This window comes from Sebastes fasciatus, chromosome 6 (assembly GCF_043250625.1).
Source record: "Sebastes fasciatus isolate fSebFas1 chromosome 6, fSebFas1.pri, whole genome shotgun sequence".
Lineage (NCBI taxonomy): Eukaryota > Metazoa > Chordata > Actinopteri > Perciformes > Sebastidae > Sebastes > Sebastes fasciatus.
In genome coordinates, this window is record NC_133800.1 from 12,054,515 (window position 1) to 12,077,833 (window position 23,319).

At 42.2% G+C, this 23,319-nt stretch overlaps 1 protein-coding gene across 2 annotated transcripts in view; it reads right to left on the reverse strand.

The window, feature by feature from the left end:
• The window catches only part of aopep (aminopeptidase O (putative)), a 90,693-nt gene that overhangs the window by 13,252 nt on the left and 54,122 nt on the right, over window positions 1-23,319 (reverse strand). For both annotated transcript variants that reach the window (XM_074637659.1, XM_074637660.1), the window contains one exon: window positions 3,374-3,490. In XM_074637659.1, the coding sequence (XP_074493760.1) occupies window positions 3,374-3,490 (117 nt within the window). The remainder of the gene's footprint in view (window positions 1-3,373; window positions 3,491-23,319) is intronic.

Sequence of the window (23,319 nt, forward strand, 5' to 3'; positions counted from 1 at the left end):
AGCAAACAACAAAAGAACAAAAGAAAACATAAAAAAATATAGAATAATAGTTAGGCATGGGACGATATGAAAATTTCATGTCACAAATAATGGACAAAATAATTGCGATTCTTGACATTATCCAGATAATTATCAAAGTACGCTTAAAACTCTATACTTTCAATTTCCAATCTAAATTTTTTTTTATTTTTATTGCATCACAGATAGAACACATCTTTTTTTTGTGAACATCCTTTTTAGGGAAAAACAATCAAACAATCTTGAATAAGGTCATCATAAATCACAAGATACCCCTGCATAAATAAAGGATAAAAAAAAAATATTGTGTGTCTGTTCTTTCGTACATGATAATTCCTGTATTGTTTAAATCAGGCTCTATTTTTCACTTCTCTACCATGATGGCGAGCTAGACAGCTTTTTCAAGTCACTCATGTGAGGTTATTCACCACGAACAACTTATTGTGCGTGTTTTTTATGTTGATCCGCAATAAAATCCCATATTGTCTTATCCCTAATTATAGTAAAAGAATTGCAGCACAACAGAAAATGAAATCAAAGGGTTAAGCTCAACTCACGAGAAGAGGTGGGTCTTTAGCGACTTAAATCTTTCTGCAGTCTGAGCCATTTTTATATGAATAGGTAATCTCTTCCAGAGATTGGCGGCGGCCACAGCAAAGGCTTGGTCGCCACTGTTTTTGTGTCTGGCTCTGGGAACATCCAGGAGCATCTGATTGGTCGACTTGTGCTCTAACTGGAGTATGGAGATGTATGAAGAGTTCTGCTAGATAAGGTGGCGCCGGCCCATTTAAAACCTTAAAAACAAGCAATAAAATCTTAAAATCAATCCTGAAACGTACAGGAAGCCAGTGGAGGGAGGCCAAAACTGATGATATGTGATCCCGTTTTCTTTTTCCAGTGAGAAGACGAGCGGCTGTACTAACTGCAGACGCCGAGGACAAGTTACACAAAGAGTTACAGTAGTCTAGCCGAGAGGTGAGACTCTATACGCACATACATGCACATGCAGACGTAGAGTCACGCAGCGTCTCGCATCACATGAGGCTCATATGAAAGGAATGGGAAAAGTCATGCACTCTGTCTCATACATGCAAACACATGCTCCGGCTCAAAGGCACACTCACACACATATTCATGGTCACTCACACCGTTCACTAAGCAGTCCCCACTGCACGCACAGTGGTGTGGTCAGCCACATATTTCCTTTCGCCATCGTGTACACGCTCACGCAAATCACACACAGAATCTTTAGCTTGCACGCCAGTCTTCTCAGCACCTTTAACCCAGATACAAGCTTCTTTATCACATTCACTGAACAGCGTATCACTATATGCTTGGAGAGAGTCATGCTCAGCAACTAACAGGTGGTGAAACAATATGTAACAGCATACTGCTTCTATCACCAGATTAAACCTGCAGTAGGCAAGAATTTATTTGGCATCATTGGGAAAAAATTCCACAATAACCTTTCAGCATTTTGTAATTCAAGTGTTCTGAGAGAAAACTAGACGTCTGCACCTCCTCATGGCTCTGTTTTCAGGCTTTAAAACATTTAGCCCATGACGGGAGACTTTGGCCAATCACAGGTCATTTCAGAGAGAGAGCATTCCAACGGTCAAACTAGGCAGCCCCGATCAAATATTTATTTATATCCTTTTACTGTAATGCCTATTTCTGGTGTAAAATGTTTTCAGAAACATCTTGTAGTGTACTGTTTAGAGGGTTTGCTCCGGCTGGTGGGCGGTGCTTGGTATTTCCTCAACTGATCTCAACATGGCTGCTGGGTCACAAATGTTCCCAATCCTATACCTGCTGCTGCTTTAAGTTGTAGTAATGAGAAAATACATTATAAAATGGTTTAATAAAATATTAAATCAGGAAAGTCTGTCACATGAAATCATCATCAGAAGAGATTTTTACTGTATGCACTGATAATACAGTTCTATTATAGGGTGAGCAATCTATGTTGTGTTTTATCACAATGCATTCTGAGTTAATACATTACTGTAATTCTTTAAAGCCATGAGAATCACTCTTATAATCCAATATCCATCCACTCTGAAAAGCTCTCCTGCTCTATGAGGTAAACTGTGAGGTCAGTCTTGCATTTGTCCAAGAATTTTAAGCAGATCATTCATCTGAAGAGGATGCAGTACCAGACAAAAGACAAGCTGAGCAGGAAGATGAATGCAATCAGACCAGGAGCCAGAGAGAGAGAGGGAGAAAGAGAAAGAGGAGAATGAATGGCCACATTTATAAGGAGAGATGTAGGTGATTAACCTCTTCTGAATGAGATTACCAACATTAGGACGGGACCATTGCCTTTAGACAGGTGCGCGCAGGAGTGTGTATGTTTGTGTATGAGAAAGAGAAAGTGTGTGTTTCCATGCATGACTATGTGCGTAATGGCCCTGTGTATTTTTAGCCAACACTGAAAGTTTTTCCTGGAAATTGCAGATGAAAATCTACTTTCATCTGCCAGGAAGTCTGAACCTAAAGCTGGACCCGAGGCCAAACGCAAAGTGGCCTCGGGTTGTTGACCGCGAGGTTACGTACTAAAATTAAACACGAGACAATGACATCAAGAACTGACTTCTAGATAATAAATTGACAGAAATACGTTCAAAATTGTAAATTGGGTGCAACTTTTTTTATTTGTAAGAACTTGAGCAAGTGTGAGTTTAGAATGTAAATAATAAAAATGTCCTTGGATTCAATACAATAACCGTACAGCAGAACATCTGAGCCTCATTATATACGTGACTGCCCCAACAAAACAGCTCATATAATTAATAAGAACTTGTAAAAGACTAAATATGTATCACATTTTTCGTTTCAAGACGAGCCATGTGTTAACGACCGAGGTTAGCGGGGACAGTTTACGGGCTCTGCCGCAGCTGTGTTTTCACACTCCTGTACTGAGAGGCGGCGCTGTACGGTAAAGAACTCTTCAGCAGCCAATACACACAGCTGCAGAGCACGGACGAGAAATACACACACACACACACACACACACACACACACACACACACACACACACACACACACACACACACACACACACACACTCACAAACATTGTTAATAGTACCATTAAGGAACTTTGTGCAGTACTAAAACATGAAGCGAATACTTGTGGGATTTAGTCAGTAATGGTGGCTGTAAAGGAGAGAGCTGCTATTACAGCAGAATTTACTACACATTACTAAGCGCTGAGAGCTGGGATGGAAAGGGAGAGGAGACCGTCTACATTTCATTATTGGAGGAAGATATCATGGATCGGCTTGGATGCATATGCTCACTTGTCTGAGCATGTGTGTGTGTGGGTGAATATTTGCACGTGTGTGTGGTCTCACCTCAGCGTCTCGATTCTGTAGGTTGTACGTTCTCTGCAGAGCGCGCATTGTTGCCACGCTTAACTCCTCTTCCTCGTGCAGAAGCTCCAAAAGCATCACTAGCTGCTCCGACGTCACCTGAGGAGACAAAAACAATTCATGAGATTAATAGTGCCGACTTATACAACCTCATAAAATATATTGAGACATATTATTGGATATTACGAGCAAAAAAAAGTCACATCCTCCTTACAGCAGCACTTTCAAACTATAAACTAGCAGAAATGATTACCATATTGCACACTGTGAGTCTGTTCTCAAACAAATTTATGTTTATTTTCCAAAAGTTTATTTTCTTTTCAGTGCTGGGGAAGGCTTGATGAAAAAAAAAACAATATAAGTCATGCAATTAATGCAGCCTTCCAAACGGAGGGAACGGTAGCATAATAAAACGGAGCGGAAATGGCGATTAAATAAATATGATAATCTCGTGCAACTGGGAAATATTACAAAATAGGCAAAAGAGGACAGATGAAGGGAAAATATTAGGATTTGAATCAAGGGCAGAGAGAGAAGTGAAACAAAGCAATGAAGTTGTCTTTTTTGATATTGTCCCTTTGTCGGGAATCAAAAAGGAGCAGCGCTGCTCAGGGACACATGCTGCCAAAAAAAAAAAAAGAAATCTTTTAGAACATTTAGTCTTTGTAGGTTGAAAGACTGAAACAAAATCCCTGATTGCAGCAATGACAGGGCCTAAAAATTGAGAGAAGAAAGGTTTCCAGGAAATGCCTCTCTGTTGCTTCTTAATAGCATGTAGTGATTGTGCTATCCTGAGGTAAACCTGAAGGAAACAAGCTATTTTCTTCAAATGACTAACATCTTCAGGGACGGCGAAAACTCAGCGGTGAATTTAGACGATTATTCTGAGGATGGATGTGGGCAGCGATATGAGAGAGCGACTTCCTCCTCTGGAGAGAGCTGTGCCCAGCCTTGCCTGCCTCTCCTTACACCCCAGCACTCCCAGCCACACTTTCTCTCTGGTCCCAGTCTGGGACACATTTAATGGCTGACGGCCCTGTAGAGACCGATGTGAAAATAGGTATGAAGTGTGTGTGTGACTGAGTGAAGCAGAGCGCGAGAGACAGCGAGGCGGGGGGGGGAGGAAAAGAAAGTGACAGGAAGGAGGAGGAGGAAGACGGACAAAACTCGTCTATTAAGGAAAACACATCCAGCAAAGAATGCGTTATATGTTTTTGTAAAGAGCCTTTCCATTTAAAGCCATCTTTGGTAAACAACCTCCTAAGCGCTGCTGGGAAATACCTGACCTAAAACCAGGGGGTATTTCAGCATGTAGCTGTTGGAGCTGAGGGAATAACACCCATACTCCAGCTGGCAAATGGTCAAATCAAACACCACTAGTGTTGTACACACACACACACACATACACTGATGAGCGACTAACTCCGTGGAAAATCTGATATCCAGTCTTGCCCTTCACCCTCTATCGACTCTGCTCCCCTCTCTCCGTCCTCTCCTCCCTCCATTTTGTGAAGGCTGAGTGTTTTCTGAAGTGGCGTCTCCATCTCTAAAGGGTCTCTTTGGGGCCCACCCATGATCCTTTTCACTCTCCCACCCTTTGAAAAAGTGAGGAGTCCACGGCAATAAAACACTGCTCTCACACACACACACACACACACACACACACCACACATCCCTGTCTGTGTCGACTGTGAGGTCCTGTTGTGGCAGTATGTATTTATGTTGCTATGGTGGTAATCAATATGTCTGCACCAGTGTCTCCGAAAACAAATTCCTGGTCAATGATGGTACATTACAAACCAATTTGTATTGGCAAACGTACACACGTTGTGCAAATATTCACAGACAGAAGCATGATTGTCCGTCTCATCACATGTAACATCTCCATGGTGAAGTCACCAACATCAACAGCAACTATAACAACGGCTCCATAAACCGCCTACCTGGCATCTACTTCTATAAAAACCCAAACTAACTCAAGAACTGTACTTAAGTACAACTTTGAGTGTACTTTATATTATTATTATTATGTATTTATGTTTTATGCTGCTTTATACTTCCATTGCACTTCATTTCAGAGGACAATATTGCACTTTTCACCTTACAGCATGCATGAATTGTTTTCCTGTGAATTGCTTGTGCTTGGGTACACAATTTGAATCCGGTGCAGCGAAGGCAGACTCTGCCAGTACAATGAAAACTACTAAAAACTCCTCTTCTGAGAGTCGAGAGTACCTGCTCACCCAACTTCCTCTATCTTCTACACATTTAAGCCACCTGCAATGGGCTTGACAACTGCTTAAAAGGTAGGGTTGGTAAAGATTTTAGAATTTTTTTTGTTATATTAGTTGAAATTCTTATAACATTCCGACAGCAATCAATAAATCAAATGCTCGGACAAAAAAAAAGACAAATAATCTGCTAACTGTGGCTGTCGCAGGACTGTAATAACTCCGTCCAGTTATTTTTATTTGGTCCAAATGTAATGATTGGTTGGACTACCTGCGTGCATTCTGCTCGTCCACTCATTCCGCTTCACCGAAGTCTTCCATAACCTGCTAGATTGATAGCTGTGATTACTAACAATAGCCATATACGCCGTTCACGTTCATCATGATAAGTTTATGTTTGTAATGATAATAGTTAGGGAGTGGCTTTAGAGGGAGGCCTGAAGCGATGGGCCGTCAGTGTTTGTGACATGGCGACTTTCTCGCTGGATTTAGGGATTTCTGGAGCTAGTGCTGCTAGCTACTTTCATTGGAAAAGAGATGGCATGGCAACACTGGGTTGTTGTTTTTTTCGGTTGGATCATTTTTAAAAATCTAGTGCACTCTTGCTAGTTTCTCAACATCGCCCACCCTGCTTTTAAGGCTCCTCTTTTACGAAGATCTAACTTCATATCTGAAGTTGTGAGTAAAAATGTGTTTTAGGGTATAGCTTGTGTGTGTGTGTGTGCGTGGGTGAGATAAAGGGAGAGAGGGAGAGAGCAATTATAGGGGGAAAGGTGAACTCCATGGCTGAGTACTCCTTTATTAATGGGTAGAGCCCACACACACACACACACACACACACACACACACACACACACACACACACACACACACACACACACACACACACACACACAGTCCCAGGTCATGGGTAACTAACAATAGCCCTTAATAGTACAGTGCTGACAGCACTTTACCACTGAAGGGGGAAACGTATCCCTCTCTATCTCAACAATTCATGTGAAAAGATCTTCTCAGACACACTTACAGACACACTTACACACACACACACGCACACACACGCACACAAAAGCAGAATTTGGCCACATGAAAGAAGCATTTCATTCCCATTCTCTCCATCAAAGCTGAGGAATGCTAATGCTGAAACAGACAGAATACACAATTTCTCTCTCTCTCACATACACACCCCTCCGCCTGCAATCCCATTCATATGGACATTATATTTAAAACAATGCGCACACCAACATACAAACTCCACTTCCATCCAAACCGCTGACACGGGTCAGTTGCACCAGCTCTATATTGAGTCGAGCCTTGCAAGGACCTCTGGGAAATATTCTGCTGAAATGTCCCTTTCACACACTGACCTCTAAACCTCTATAGAACAATGACACAAACACACACACAAGTCCATGCATGCACAAATATAGACTGTTTACCTCGGTGAGAGAGCTCAATGAGACAAACAGCTATAGTAAACACAGGATATGATGTACACCACAAATTATAAATGAAATATATATATATATAGCTGAGTGGACTGTGTGTAGATGTATTGTGTGTGCACTGCTGTACATGGTATTCCCATGTGAGCGGGAGAGTAATGGAGAGAAAGTCAAAAGGAGGAAGCAGCTCCATTTGTTTCGTGTGTGTGTGTGTGTGTGTGTGGGTGTATGGGACCATGGGATGAAGCAATATTAGTCATGCTACTGCTGCTGTATAACATGTTCGTGCAGCAATAAATGAATTGAAGCTCTTTAGCCTTTTGTACAGAATGTGCACACACACTCAGAGCATCAACAGAGGATAATATTTCTACCCTTAACACTGATCTGGCTGCAATAAAGTGTGAGGTAAGAGTTGCAAATAAATTGTTTCTGATACATCTGTGAGTCTCAGTTGGCTCCTCTGCACCTTCTTTTCCGAGATAGTGTAAAAGAGGGAAAAGAGTTGTCCAAATAAAAAAGAAAATCTTAAATCTTTTTCTGTCCCTTTCCAATAATCCATCACTTGTTCAGCATTTCCATGGCAACGGCACTGAGTACCGCTCTGCGTTCTGTACAGTACACAGAAGAGCCAGCCTGTGTCCTTTTTCAGGAGCCTTTATGCATTGACAGGATTGATCCAAAATATTTCCATGTTCTCCATCTGTCCCTCACATTCTGCACATCCTCTGTGCTAAAAAAGAGTCATAATCTCTCTACATCCCTTTTGTCTCTTGCTACAGCGAGGTCACTCGCCATTTACTATTACATCTCTTCACCTGAGATAACCTCTGCTAACTGAATCATCACTCTCCTACGTTTCTGCTTCTACTCGCACTGACTCAGGAGAAAAATGACTGCTAGTCTTTTTACTCTTATTTAGGGCTGCAAATAACAATTATTTTCATCATCAATTAATCTGTTGATTATTCCCTCGATTAATCGATTAGTTGTTTGGTCTGTAAAATGTTAGAACATGGTGAAAGCCCCAGATCACATCTTCAAATGTCTTGTTTTGTCCACAACTCAAAGATATTCAGTTTACTGTCATAGAGGAGTTTATTTTTCTTAAAAAATTACTATAACGATTATCAAAAGGTGTTGGCAATTAATTTAATAGTTGACAACTAATACTATTTTAGGTATTTTTTAGCACTTTTCTCACTAGACTATTGACAGGCATTATGGCTTGAACCCTCGAACTCCTTAGGGCTGCTTGTGATGATAATCGGAAAAGCCGGAAAAACTGGTAATAAGAAATAAAAAAGGGAAATGTCAAAAGACAAACAACAGACAGTGCAAGAGAGACAAAAAAAGAGGAAAGACCCCAAAGGGATTGTGTAAAAAAAGTCAACAATTGGACTAACTGACCATAAAATCTATATAATGACTCCATAGAACATGAGAGAACCTCTTTCTATGCCCTTGGCACCGTTGAAAGGAGTACAGAGGTGTTGCTAATGCTTTCTTTTCCTCCCATACCTCTCCTTTCTTCCTTCCTTCGCTCCCTACATCCGTACCACTGAGGAGAGTGTGTTGCTTGTTCAGTCACATTGCATTATGCGGGCTGGAGACATTGAATAACTGTGACATTATAAAACCAAACTGTAAGAGGCCATTGAATCGTGTGTGTGCATGCGCGTGTGTGTGTGTGATGCCATTCAGCCGCTCGGCTGCCTTTTATTTCTGTCTGACCGCAGGCTCGTAAAAACACATTCTGGCACCAGCAGCTAAAGGCCTCAGCCCACGCCTCAGGTACTAAGGTTTCACTCATTCTTTCCCTCAAATCCCTCCCTTTCTCTCTGCCTCTGCCTCTGTCTCCACGACTGTCTGCTCCCCGTCTCCATACCAACTCCTTTTCACTCTTCTTTTCACTGTGTCTGGCTCCTCCAATTATAAGCCCCCCTCCTTGCTCCCTTTATCTCTCTCCGTCCGTCTTTATTTTACACTTGATTTAAGGGCTCAAGCATTCATCTGTTCAAACTGCAGCGGCGGGTTCGGGTCTTGAGGAGAAACAGTACGCAAAGCAGCTGTTAAGATTCTTTCAACAGCCACGACAGCATAAATAGCATCACAAATACTTACTCTTTTAATTAGGCCTTAACTGCTCTATACAGCTGCATAGAATTGAAATGTGCAACAAAACATGGCAGATGGTCAGGAATAAAACCAAATGATGTAAAGAAACTGTTCAGTCGCTCCAGAACATTACAGTTTGGCATGTGGTAATTTAGTTCTCTGAAATCTCTGCACCATCTCTACCACTCCGATATACGGTGTATTAGGGATGCACAATATATATCGGAGCCGTTAAATTATCGACTGATGAAAGGAAATTTACATTATTATCTATTATTATAAAATGTTGGCACTGGACGTTTCTGCAAACCAGGGATACATTAAATGAAAGTTTTTGCATTCGGTCAGAGCATGTGACATAGTTTAAAGAGCGAAACGAAACTTTTCGTAAGATATCATAAAAACCGTTGTATGAGAATACGTTGCTTTATTTAACTATCACATACATGGTCATAAGTTAGCAGGATGCTCCTCTCATACAGTAGCAGGAGTTTTTGCTCCCAGATGCATGTATGGGAGAGTTTAGTATGAGGCACAGCAGCAATGAGAGGACCCTATAAATATAAAACCTATAAATATGATAAGTGGCTAAAGAAAAATAAATTCATACACTGTGGGGATATATGATACTGCAATCTGGTGGCTTCACAAGGTCTAAAAAGACATTATAAGACGGCCTGCTGACATCATAGGTTTTGTAAACCAATTTCGGGTAATGGATTGAAGCGCACGCACGCACAGATACACACACAGGAGATGCTGAAAGGTTATCTGTGAGTCACATGGTAGCCTTTCAACTTGTGAAATGGAGCTGTCTTCTGTGCTACCATCTCCTCAAATGATGTCACACCTGCTGCTGCTGCCGCTGCCGCTACTGCACAGTGACGATCTCACAGATAGCGCCGGTCACAGACAGATGACCTCAGCGATGACGAGCTGCGACTGTCTGCAATCTATTCATTAACAGCATTCATTCTTTGTTTTTCAATTTTGGAAAACTGCTTTAATCAACACTCACAACATCTACAGCAAGCGAGATGAGGGTGTATATGTGCGTACACGTGTGCGTGGATCTGGCTGTTGCAATCAGACAAGAAGCTAATCAGGGAGCAAAACATTATAGAGAGCTTTCGAGAGAGTCGGACACAGTGGGACAAGAGAAACGTGGCAACAAGAGACAAAGGCAGAAAGCTTTTGGAGTTTTGACCTTGCAATCACAACGACTGTCTGGATCAATTGTCTCATCAATGTGTCTTCTGAGACAAGCAGGCAAAGTGTCAGGAATGTTCACCAGCATAATGGGAAACAAATATTCACAGCACGTACAATACTTTGCAAATCAACATTTGGAAAACAAACAAGTCTCTATGTGCCTCATTTATGCTGTTAGTCAAGTGCGCTGGATACATTTTTGAGTATGCACAGGACAGCTACAGTATGTGCTCTACATGACAGCCTTATGTGTACTTCGTCCCAATACCCCAATATTCAACCCAGTCTATGCACACACATGTTTGTGTGAATGTTTGATCAGCTGCTGTTTGTTAGGATGGGTAGCCCCTAGTAGCTGCTCCTTTCCCTCCTCATCTTCCTTCCTGGCCTTGAAATTCACAGTCTCAGTTCCAATCAAAAAGCAGCGTGGGGTCACAGCGGGGTTGCGAGTCAGGGGTTAAACTGAAAAAGCACACACAGTGGGCCCGGCGGTGGGGAATGACTACTCGCTCTGAGGGGGAATCAACCACACACGCACAAAGAAACACACCTACACACAGTGCGTGTTCCAAGTACACATTCAGCGTGCGCGTAGTCCTCGGCTCATCGGATAGCTTTCCTTTACTGTCTCAACACTTTGTTCTTTCTCTGTGCAGCCGCAGTAGGTGAGGCGTTTGTTATGTAAAATTCTATGTTCCTGCAATTTGGCATAGATCATGAAGGCAATTAACATGTTTTCTCTCCTACTCATCACCGCTCTGACTCATACTCATTCACACATACACACACCTCCAAAACAGGGGAAGTTTAATTAATCTCTGGCACTCTGTGCTTCGACGCAAGCCACAAATCTAACTGTCTCCAGTGGATGCCTCCCTCGCCTCCCTCTTACCATTCCTCCTCCTCCCACAACCCGTTGTTCCGTTCCCGATGGAGACACAAACAACTCCTCAAACACATTTCTGATAGGCCTCTTTTTTTTAATCTTTTCTTCACAATTTTGGAAAGCACAATTCCCCTGTAGGACGGTCCTAGTCACTTCTTGTGCTACTGTTGTTCTGGGGAAGTAGAGGCAGGCATGGGCCTCCTCCTCATTGTCACCTTCCACCTTCACCGGAAGGGTATAACAAGCCCCCTTAGATCCAACTACCCTCCATGCAGGTGCCCTAACCAACCAGTAAGACTTCACAACCGGGGACTGAACCCAGCTCTCGAGTGTTTTGCCCCTGCATCACCCGCATGCCTTTGAAAGAGAGAGGCCTTTGAAACAGAACTGGAACAAAAGGTCTCTGTTTGTGTGCGAGAGAAGAAAAAAACTGCAGCATTTGTACAACAGTGACACATCCAAACAGCTGGATGTCGGCTTAGACAAAGAGAGAGGTGAGGAGAAAGGGATGGTGGAGAACAGAAGCATACAGGATTTCTGGCATGAAAGACATGGATACTGATGGAGACAGATGCTGTTTTAAAAGTCATCGTAAAGGATAAGTCTGGTGATATTTTATATTTTTTTCTTTTTATCAGCAGAACATAGCTTCTACCTCTGTGCCACAGACCTTCATTGTTGTCCAAAATGCAATGCACTGTCTGACATGTTCTTTTATTATGATGACCATGGGCACTGTAGTTTAGTCTGAGTATCATGTGGTTGTAAATACTCCGAATAGTAAATAGCACCAAATCCACAACTAAAAAAAGTCCCTAACAAATGTCTTTACTTCTGTTTGAGTAACACTTGCTAAAAAGTACAGTGTTTTACTCATCCTCCACTACTCACTACAACTCATGCCCATCTGTTCTGAATCTGTGCTGAGCTTCAAGAATTTTGGTTGCTCATCTTCAAAACAAACTCACAATGCATAAACAAAACTATTGACCAGTGCCCATTCACTGCCATCTTTGGTGCCCCTCCAGATCCCAGCATACTATGTAAGGCTCAAGCTGACTGTATTCCTTTTGCTACCTAACTTGCCAGACGCCCAATTTTACTTAAATGGAAAGATGCAAACCCAACGTCCTTTACTAACTGGATCAAAGACATACTCGTACTGTAAGTTAGAAAAAAAAAAAATCATTAAGGGGCTCCTCAAAGACTTTTGATAAAGTAGTTAGTTATTAAACATACTACATAAATAATCCAATTACACCCTGACTGTAAAAGGAATTAACCATTAGCCTTTGTTTTATTAATTTTACAAATAAGATGACCTACTATTTTTATTTGTTTTTTTATTTTGAAAATTTCAGATTTTTTCTTCATTATTGTATATTGTGCTTTTTAAATTTTTATTATCACAATCTACAATTCTGTTTTTTTTTCTTGTCTTTTTTGTGCAAATAATATGTCACTGAATATATCATGTAGTATTGTACCACTTGTTAAAAATCACAATAAACAAAGTTTGAAAATAAATAAATATCATGTTTTAGGAAATGACTGACTATTTTGAAAATAAAAATATAGATATTCATAACCTGTTTTTAAACATTTATGTTTTAAATAAGAACCAATGGGCTTAGGACTGAGAGCCACAGACTGGCTCTAGGCCAAAAATATTTGTTTGTTTTGATTTTCATTTCTTTTTGGACAATAACAAAAATATAAAATATCACCAGGTTGCCCATATATTGGCAAGCTGAGAATGACTTTCTTTAAATTTACACATTCATTATGACTGGTTGTTCCTGACTTCAATTAAAAGTAACATTTTGATGGATCCATTCTTGTTGTTTCTGTTATTGCTTTTTCCATATTGTCACTAGAGAGCTTCAGACAGTCTAAATCTTGCTTCGGTGGATTTTCTGCCTGCCAAGAACAAAATTCTGAGGGAACCATTGACGTCTTGATCCAAAATCATCACCATATTGGAATTCAGTTGAACTCTGTTGCTCAACACAAACACACACACACACTAATAACACAATATATGCAGTTATCCCACAGATTACCGCCCACTCCCTGAACACATGAGGTACGGAAGTATGAAATGTGACTAAGGCTGAAAATAGCAGGTTTAATTTCCTCATATCATTTATTCTGAGAGGGTGAGAGCAGCCTAGGGGTCGTGGTCAAATATTATCCCCAGTTTCCTTTAAGGGTCTGTGGATAAATATTGGCGGTGCGTGCTGCTCTTGATTATAATAGTTACGAGGGTTAATGCGGTAGAGACACACAGAGATGTCAATAAAGGATCAAAAAACATTGGCCAGCTCAAGCAATTGCATGTTGGCAATTTTACCATGCCATTTCGTAGCAGTTAGGTTCCTAAATGTCAGGACACACACACACACACACACACACACACATCCATGTACACGCACAAAGGCAGCTAGGATTCGTCCATTCAAGCCGGGCTTAGCATGGATGACAACAATAATAGGGGTAGAACACAAACATGCACCGGTGATGACCTCCAGTGTGGAGAGATAGCATCTGCTGCTGTTGAAAGGTACACTGAGAAAGAGAGGTAGAGAGCCAGAGGGAGAGGGAGGAGGAAAGATGGGATGACTCTGGCAGGCAGGCAGAGTCAAACACGAAGAGGGAGTGGCAGCAAGAGACGACGAGAAGGGGAGAGGAGACGGCAGAGAGAGGCTAACGTAGCCAGAGTCATCAAAGAGAAAGGTCATGTTCAGGAAGAGACCTTCTGCATGTGTGTGGGCTGTGTTAATGTCTTTGAAACGCAGACAGACATCTTTGTTTGTTGGGCTTTGTATCTTTGTGTGTGGGTGTGGGCAGTATGTACTGTATGTGTGTTGTCTCCTGTGTGAACTCCAGGCTGGCTAGGTTTAAGCAGTTTGAGCTGACAGAGGTATGTGGGATGGACTGAGCCCAGATATCTGCTGCACAGACAGACACTCACACACAGCTGTGGAGTCATGCACCACCACAAAAGGCAGGCACACACACACACACACACACACACACACACACACACAGAGGAAGAAAAAAGAAGTAGATATTAGAGACTGACAGAAGACACCACAGAGCCAGGAGAGAGATGGAGTAAGAGAGAACCATCACAGAGAGACGGCAACAGGAAAAACAGATGGAAAGAAATTCAAAACTTGTTGTTTACTTTGCATTAAAACCCCAGGAAGACAATCCGTCTGTCTTTTTCCTATGATAAGACCACATTGGGCTTAGTAACACACGATACCCCAGACTGGGGAGCTGAAGCTGTCGCCTGCAGTATGGCTGTTGGCAACAAGTGAACGGCTTCTATATGTGTCTGTCTGAATACCAGATTACTCCAGACTTTTGGAAAGATTTAGACAGTAGTTCTATGTTGTCATCCCCTGGCAGTGTGAATGACAGTATACACAGCTTCATTGTTGCGATACAACATCCCTATGACTTGTCTTAAAGTCAATTTGCCTCTTTTTTACAGCACTTTATTCCTTGTAACAGGATGAATATAAGCTCAGCAGAAATCAGAGTTTTGAATGCCTCTAACGTTCGGTTGTAAGACCATTTCTCAAGCTGAAACTAAAGAGGCAATTAATGGATTATAATATTGAGAAGTGATTATCCATTGAAGTCATTTTTTAAGCAAACATTTTTTTCTCAATTTGTCAATTGTGCCTGTCTTATTTCATATTGGTAAATTGAGATACAAGATGGGTAGCTAATGTACTTCATTTTATGAAACTAGAGAAAATCAGACACACACTACGTGGCTCCATTTCCAAATTTGAACGAATTTGGCAACCCGTCCTTAAACATATTGAGTGCTACAGGAATGAGTCCTAAAACCTGGAAATGAGTTAGCATTTTAGCACTTCCGGTTCCCTCATCTAGATGTCAATGGGTTTTTTTTAAAATGGGGTTTTTGGTAAGATGCCTGAAATAAGGTCTGTGGTTAACACAAGCTAAGTAATCAATTACTTGTTTGGGCAATAATAGAAAATGGTGAAAAATGTCGTTCCCCAAAGCCCAAGATAACGTCCTTAAATGTCTTGTTTTGTCCACAACTCAAAGATATTCAGTTTACTGTCATAGAGGAGTAAAGAAACCAGAAAATATTCACATTTAAGAAGCTGGAATCAGAGAATTTTGACCTTTTTTCTTTTAAATACTCAAACTGATTAATCGATTTTCAAAATAGTTGGTGAATATTTAATAGTTGACAACTAATCGATTAATCGTTGCAGCTCTGAAATAATGGTAAGACCATCAATTTGTCTCTGCTCTTTTAGCATAGAGCATAGCTTAAGGAAAAACAATGCCGCTTTTGGGACGAAAAACTGATCGTATAGCATAAATACGACTGTGACCTCAACAAATGAGGAGAGAGCATCATAAGCCAGACAGCCTCTGTGAAGACAAGCTCCCGCTAAAGACACCATCAGATCTCTTAGACATTCACTTATTGGTTTCATGTGCAAGGATTTCTTTAATCTTCAGCATCTACGGGCCTTGTATTATACAGCTGACATTACTTTGTGTGCATGTGTGTGTGTGTGTGTGTGTGTGTGTTCGACAAGGCTAATTGCGTCAGGGCTGTCTGAGGGCGCTGTCGGCTCCCAAGTCATTACCAGGAAAGACAGATGTTTAAGCACTCAGCACGCCGCATTCATACGCGCACACACAGACACACAAACACAACATTACGTACTGTACCTATGAAAGCCATGAGGTGACGCCTAAATCAGGTTTTATGTGAAAAGCATTGATTCATTTCCCACCACTAAAAAGCTAGCTCCATTTTACAGCCCGGCCCAATATTGAACATGACTCTACACTAAATATCTGGCCAAAGCGTCGCTGGGCTTAACACCGTGACCTCCTCGCTACAGTGGGTTTTTATAGCTCTGCATTATACTCAACGTCTAAATTTGTGTTTTGAATTGACTCCAAAATGAACAATGTGTATTTGTGTGAGTGACAAAGTGCTTGTTTTGTACGTATTGTGGCAGCTATATTCAGCAGGCTGTGTTCTCTCTCTCTCTCTCTGTCCCTGATGATGTGTTTTCCATGTGTGCTGGAAAGACAAACACAGCTGCACTTTAATGACACTCAAATGCTTCTGGGATTCAGAATACGTACGTATGTGTGTATGTGTGTGTCTTTGTGTAAGGGTGTGTGTTCTTCTTGACCACTTCAGTGAAAAGCCTGTTGAAGCTACTCTTGCTCTGTATACCCCTCCATCTACCCCCAGAACCTTGTGTTTGTGTGTGTGTGTGTGTGTGTGTGTGTGTGTGTGTGTGTGTGTGTGTGTGTGTGTGTGTGTGTGTGTGTGTGTGTGTGTGTGTGTGTGTGTGTGTGTGTGTGTGTGTGTGTTTCAGCGTGCATGGGTGCGTTCCTCAGAGAGTCATGAAGCCCTAAGTGGTATTTCTGAGCAGCTATGCCTGCCATGAAATAGCTTGTCAGCATCGTCAATCCTGACTGGTGATCTCTTTACACCCCCCCTCCTCTTGTACTGTATACCCCCCCATTCACAAACACATATACATAGACACACTCATGCACGCTACGCAGACTGCAGGGAGTCCCCGGACGAGATGAGACAGGCTGCGAGCTTCAAATGACCCCGAAAACAGAACTGCTGCTGAGTGATAAATGAGACAAATACACGCTGGCGCTCTCTCCCTCTCACTCTCTTTCGGTCTCGCTCTCCCTCATTAACGCAACACAAATGGAGCCATCTCCTCTCTCTCCTCTCCTCTCCTCTCCTCTCCTCTCCTCCCATCTCTACGCATAAATCTTTCCCCATCTCTAACATTTGCCCCGCTGATGAATTCCTCTTAGCTTTTTACTACCTATCAAAAGGGAAAACAGTTTTCACTCTCCATCAGCGCAGATGTCAGGGACTTGGGATGAAATGGAGCGTGAAATAGCCCGATTTTGTATTATTCCGAAGATTTCGTGATGGGATTAAAATGGAGCTGACAGAACTACGGCATCATCAGTCAGAAAAAATACACACTTCTGTCTGTCATGTATACTTTTACAGACATTGTGTCAGTTTATACAGTAATATCCTGTCATACTACGGCATAAGCTTTACAGGTTAAACTCTGGGGTCATATACCGTATAGTGGAGGCGTTACCAGTTAAAAGTGCAATAAAGCAAGTGGACATACAGCTGTGTATATGTTCTGCAGAAGTAGTGATCAGATTTACAGCTTACTGCATCAGTTTTGTCACCAAACATAAAGGCTACAGACCCCACACATTTATTCAAACGGGCACACAAGTGGACTCAAAAGTTTCATTGACAGGTACTGCTGGATCAACAGCGTATTGATGCAGAGTCAGTGTGAGAGAAGGGTGAATCAAACAGCAGTTGTTCGCCACACTGATCCCTTGATTCCCACACAATCTGTTTCTTCTGGTCAGCACTTTTCACAACAGTTACTTGTAGACAATGACAAAGCCAGTAAGATGCTTTTATTGATCGGTTGTTTTACTCCAGCTCTGTTGTCTCTTTAGATGTTCTGGACTCACACTCTATCTCTTTTTCCTCTGGTTCTCTCTTACTCTTTCACTATCTAACTCAAGAGTTCAGCCCTGAGGGAACCTTCATCTGGTGTACTCCAAGGAAGGTAGTAATCCATCCTCCTGCAGCTACAGTACAGTATGTGTGTGCTGCTTTTGTGTCAGTCCAGCTATTAATGTCTGTGTCATGCATATAAGAAAGTAGTGAAGAACTGTCTGCAAACCATTCCTCTTTCAGGGAGCAGCTTATACTCCAACAGAGGAGGTTGAATAAAAGTGCAACACAGCTAATAAGCTTCAATAGCTTCCTCTTGTGTCCGTAATCACATCCTTTCAGTCACTATAAGCTCCTGATCATAGAAGCTCATTTCCGTCTTCACCATGGCCATCTTTTACAACATGTGCATGGCTGCACAAATCCACCTGTTTATCTGGCAACCCATTACTTGTGAACACCTCAGCCTTCAGCTTCACCACATGAAGTCTCTATCATCGAGAAAAAAAAAACGCCACCGAAGCAGCCCGGAAAGATTTCACGATAGGGGTAGAAATGAGCCGATGCATCGCTCTTTGCTTGACCTGTCACCTGAAACCAGTCTGCCATGGAAGTCCCTAATCAGAAGCTTGACGCTTCAGACAGCACAGCTTCCAGTGTGACGGGTGCGCACAAACCCTCCATCACGCTACGGTGAAGATTCGACGAGGTAAGGAGTACAGCACATGAATTGGACCCATAAAAGTGAGCCGTAGCCACATAATAAACTCCCTGTGACAGCAAGTCATGCAGCGATTTAAATATTCCATTAAAGCCGTAGGATGTATTCTTTTGCATGAGCGCTCTACGTGTTGCCATATGTGTGCGACGCGAGTTTTGCTTTCATTTAAAAGGCAATTAAGGGGGTTGTGGCTCACAGTAGTGGACTCAGTGTCTGAGCAGCCCTCAGCTGATCCCCAGTTGGTCTGATAATGTCGAAACACACACACACACACACACACAGAGAGAGAGAAACACACACACACACACACACACACACACAGACACAGAGAGAGAGAAACACACACACACACACACACACACACACACACCTTTCTTCCGACCATTTCCCATCCTGATGTGATGAAGTCTGGCCGGAAACAGCCATTTCCCTGAATGTTCCCATTTCTCCTCCGGCATACTCCCTCATCCCTGATTCATTGCCAATAAATCACACAGAGAGAGAGAGAGAAACAGAAAGAGAGAGACAGAGCGAGTAAGAAAATGTGTACGAGAGAAGAAGAAGAGTAGGGGAGAAGGAAGGAGGTATAAACCAGGAGACAGGAGTGCACTGGAGATAGGAAAACCAAGATTAAGGAAAACCAGATGTGTGATGAGTTCACATGATCGCAATATGGCAAAAATGGAGTGTACTTTGAAGCAGTGACGTCTTATTGAAAAAAACAACAACAACACAGCTGCCATAAAAACACCATTACTAAATGGATATGCTATATTTCACGGGTACTGGTCAAACTCTAAACAAACAAAAAGAGAGGATGAGGTAGAAGACTGTTGGGTAACAAATCAGCAGAGACTGAAACAATGTCCACATTGCTCTCGTCTTATTTCCCATCCTCCATTTAAGCCTATTATGGCGGAGTAATGTACTGTACGCCACCAGCAAACCCCACCCAACTGAAGAGGCTTTTGATGATGCCCTCCCTGCTGTTTACCCTCCCACAGAGGCTCCAGTTACCACTAACTCCCCTGTCGAACCATCAGCGTCGCACCTCAGCACAACACACAAGGGGTTTCAGTCACCACTCGAACTCGGTTCATTTCTCTGTGTGTTTACATTATCTCCTAAAATAGATCATGGTATCTGTTTGCTATAGGAGCATAATCCTGTGTTATTTTAACTCCTTTTGTTTGACGGCAGTAGAGTTATTATAGCTGCAAATAGTTGATGACAAAGCCGGGAGGAATGAACAGAAGAGGTTGAACTCATGAAAAGATAGCCACACCCTTTGGTGTCACAACCTTTAAATAGCAAATAGTTGTTGTATGTCGATCTTTTAAGCAGTTAAAAATTTAACTTAGATTGGGATAAAAGTCAAGGTCCACTTATAGCATTTTCAGTTCAGAACTGAATCAGCCTTTTGGATGAGAGGTGAAACACCTTCAAGAAGTGAAAGCATGTCCATTTGCCTTTGACCTAGCACTTCTTTTTTTTTTTTACATGAGGTACAGCTCAATCTCCAAACTGTCTTTGGGAAATGCTTAAAATTGACCTTCAGCATGTATCAAATTGGAATCACCAGCCTGCTTTTACTGTAACTACAAGATATTGTAAATTTGTCTCCTAATCTGACAAATCTGAAGTAAATTAAATCATGTCTCTTTTAACAGATGATCCTGTACAGTTTGAAGGGCAGTTTGAGGACAGGCTGTTTCCATAAACTTGTTGTTGTTGACATCTCCTCGGCCACAAACATAAACGTGGTGGTTCGCGTTTTCAACCGGGACGGGATGGTGCAGATTGCCATGTAGGTGCAAATGAGGTGACAGAGTGACACTGAGATGGAGGCTGACTCACCATCCACCTATTCTGCTGCATCTGTGAAGATGTCTCTGCTCTGACATTATGCTCTGAGCCTGGGCCTCCCTGCACAATCTGTACAGAGATTTATATGTTGCTGTTTTAGTCTGTAAAATTAATATTACAAAAGGTTGAAATGATTACATGTGGTTCAAACAATGAGGAAAAATAATATTTTTTTGGTGATTCATAGTTATGATCTTAATATCCACCAAAATAAGTTTGGTGGACATAATAATTGTGCAGCCTTAAGATTCAGAGAGGTAAGTTAAAAATAGTGTGGTGCAGAACAATTTCTGCAGGAATGACAAGAATTCAGGATTACACCATTTCCCGGATTTGTTTATCCGAGGGAAGAGCTATGTAAACACTTTCTATATACAGAGCCTTATCACATCTGCACCAAAGGCGCTGGGATGTGTCATACTGCATACAATATATTGTATTCTAGTGCAGAAGTGTAAAATAGAACGACACTTATCTTGGAGTAAAAATCTTACTTTAATTTCCACCACTGTATGTGTAAGAGTTCAAATAATTGCTGCATGTGTCGACCATTAAGCCCATTCAGCAGGCTAGTTGTTCCATGAACCCAGAGAGTATTGAACATACTATACGGCAAAGCTGCACTCTGAGGTTTTAGGAAAGGGTTTAGGTGTGTTATGATACCTATTGATCATCTTTGAGACATTTTACCGTGTAGTCAGTTGATCAATATAAGACCGAGATCAATAACAACTTACGAACATCGCCTTCAAAGAGCAGAGGAGCCCATCGTTGCCAGAAAAGTTGGCCAAGGTCTCCCCTGCTATTCCCAGCTCTTTTTACCCTACAGGGTTTCCTGTCCTGATCAGCAGGGGCAGACGGACCCTCTCATTACGGAGACCGCAGATGAAAATGAGAGCAAAATGAGGCCCATTACCACACGGGCGTGACTAATATCCCTCTGCAGACCTCTCCACACACATTGGACACACGCACGCTCATCACATGCACACACAAGTTACACGTGTACATAAAAAGAAAAAGTCAGACGCGCGCACTAGGATGCATGTGAATCAATAACGTACCACAGAAACGACGACGACGGGAAGTTGGTAATAAACTTTGGCTCTATTAAATTGACCAGATCTCGGGCTGCTCTGGGGGGGTGTCTGGCTCTTTCCTCTGGGAGCATCTATAGGTTTGTGAGTGTGTGTGTGTGTGTGTGTGTGTGTGTGTGTGTGTGTGTGTGTGTGTGTGTGTGTATACTCCCTAATCATCCATGATGTCATTAGCGCTAAATGCAACCCTGGCTCAGCCTAATTCCTGCCCACTAAAAGTCCTACCTTCTCTTTTCCCTCCCTCCCCATCCGTTTCCTCTCTTCCTAACCGCTCTTACATCATCTGACCAGTCCAGTAATATTTCATCTTGTGTGTGTCTCTCATCTCCCTCAAATATCCACTCTGATCTTCATTTCCTCAAATGCCCGCAACTGATTCATTATACCTTACTGGAAATCATAATCATCAACTTCTAACCAACCGCTAGTCTCGCTCCAATCCCCAGCTCCTAAAATCCTGTTTTAACAATTTCTTAGTTTTGCTTTCTATCTTTTCTTCGTCCTCTCTTTCCATACTGTCATTCCATCACCTATTTATTCCTCAAATCCTCTGCTATTTCAATTCCCTTTGTATTTTTCCACCCAGCTGCATCATTTTGTGGCTTAAATCAATGTTTCCATTCCAATTTGAATGGATCTGAAAGATAACCACAGGGGTTTCATAATGCCCAGCAGTGGCGTCAAGTTTTTTTTCATATTTCACTCTCGTTGCTCCAATTGTATCTGATTCGTCCCAACTTTTTCTCCCCTGTCTACCTCCCTGTCTCCTGCGTTTCAACCCCCTTCCTCCGCGTTCTCTCCCGATCGGGTCGGCTGCATGATTTATAGCCTTGCAACAGGCTGGTAGACGCGGGGAAGAGAAAGGGAGGAGAGGTAGATGAAAAGAGGGGTTGAGTAGAAATTGGGCTGTTGGTCGTTTGAAGTACATGAAGGAGTAATATAAAATACACCTGGCCCATCCATGGGGCACTCTCTGTACACAGAAACAAAGGGAAGGGAGGGAGACGTAGAGGAGGAGAGGAGAGCGCCGGGCCGCAGGGGGAGAGAGGTGGATAGAAAGGGGGGGAGGGGTCATTTCGTGTTTCCTTTCAGGATGGCTTTTATGGTGTAACTTCAAACGCTGACCTCCCACACCCCCGCCCCTACATCCCCTCCCTCTCCCTCGCTCCATCCGTCCGTCCATTCGTCCCTCCCTCCTCTTTCTCACTATTGTGTACGACCAAGTGGACAGTAATTGGCTATTCTTTCATGAGGCTGATTTCAGCACTCTCTGCCCCCCCACAGGAAGAGGCCCCTTCGCTGCCCCTTAGAAGTAAGTGTGTATGTGTGTGTGTGTACGTTGTAAATATGCCAGACGGTAGGTATCAGGTGGTTGAAGGGGGCTGCACTGGCTGCGGACTCTACAGGCATTTCATTCACTGAGCGCTCCAAATTACAACGCAGGAATTGGAGGTAATCTAATCCAGAAAAATCATGTTCCAACGCAGAAATACTCTCTGGATTTCAGGTACAGCTTAAACATGTATACATCTGCTTATGAGTAAAAGCTTACATTACATCTGTTGAAAGCTGCGGTACAAACTGAGTGTTGAGGGGAAATTTAAAGCCCTAAAAAGTCACTGGATATACACAATATTCTTGGCAATGAATGACTGTTTTATGTTTCCTTCCAAAATTTTATTCGAAGACACCCAGGGGCACTTACCTAACTTATTCATGCTATGAAATACTGTACAAAAAAAAATTAGAGGCTTTGGAAATGTTTCCAACAGTCTATAATATGAGTGATATATAAAAGCTGCTCT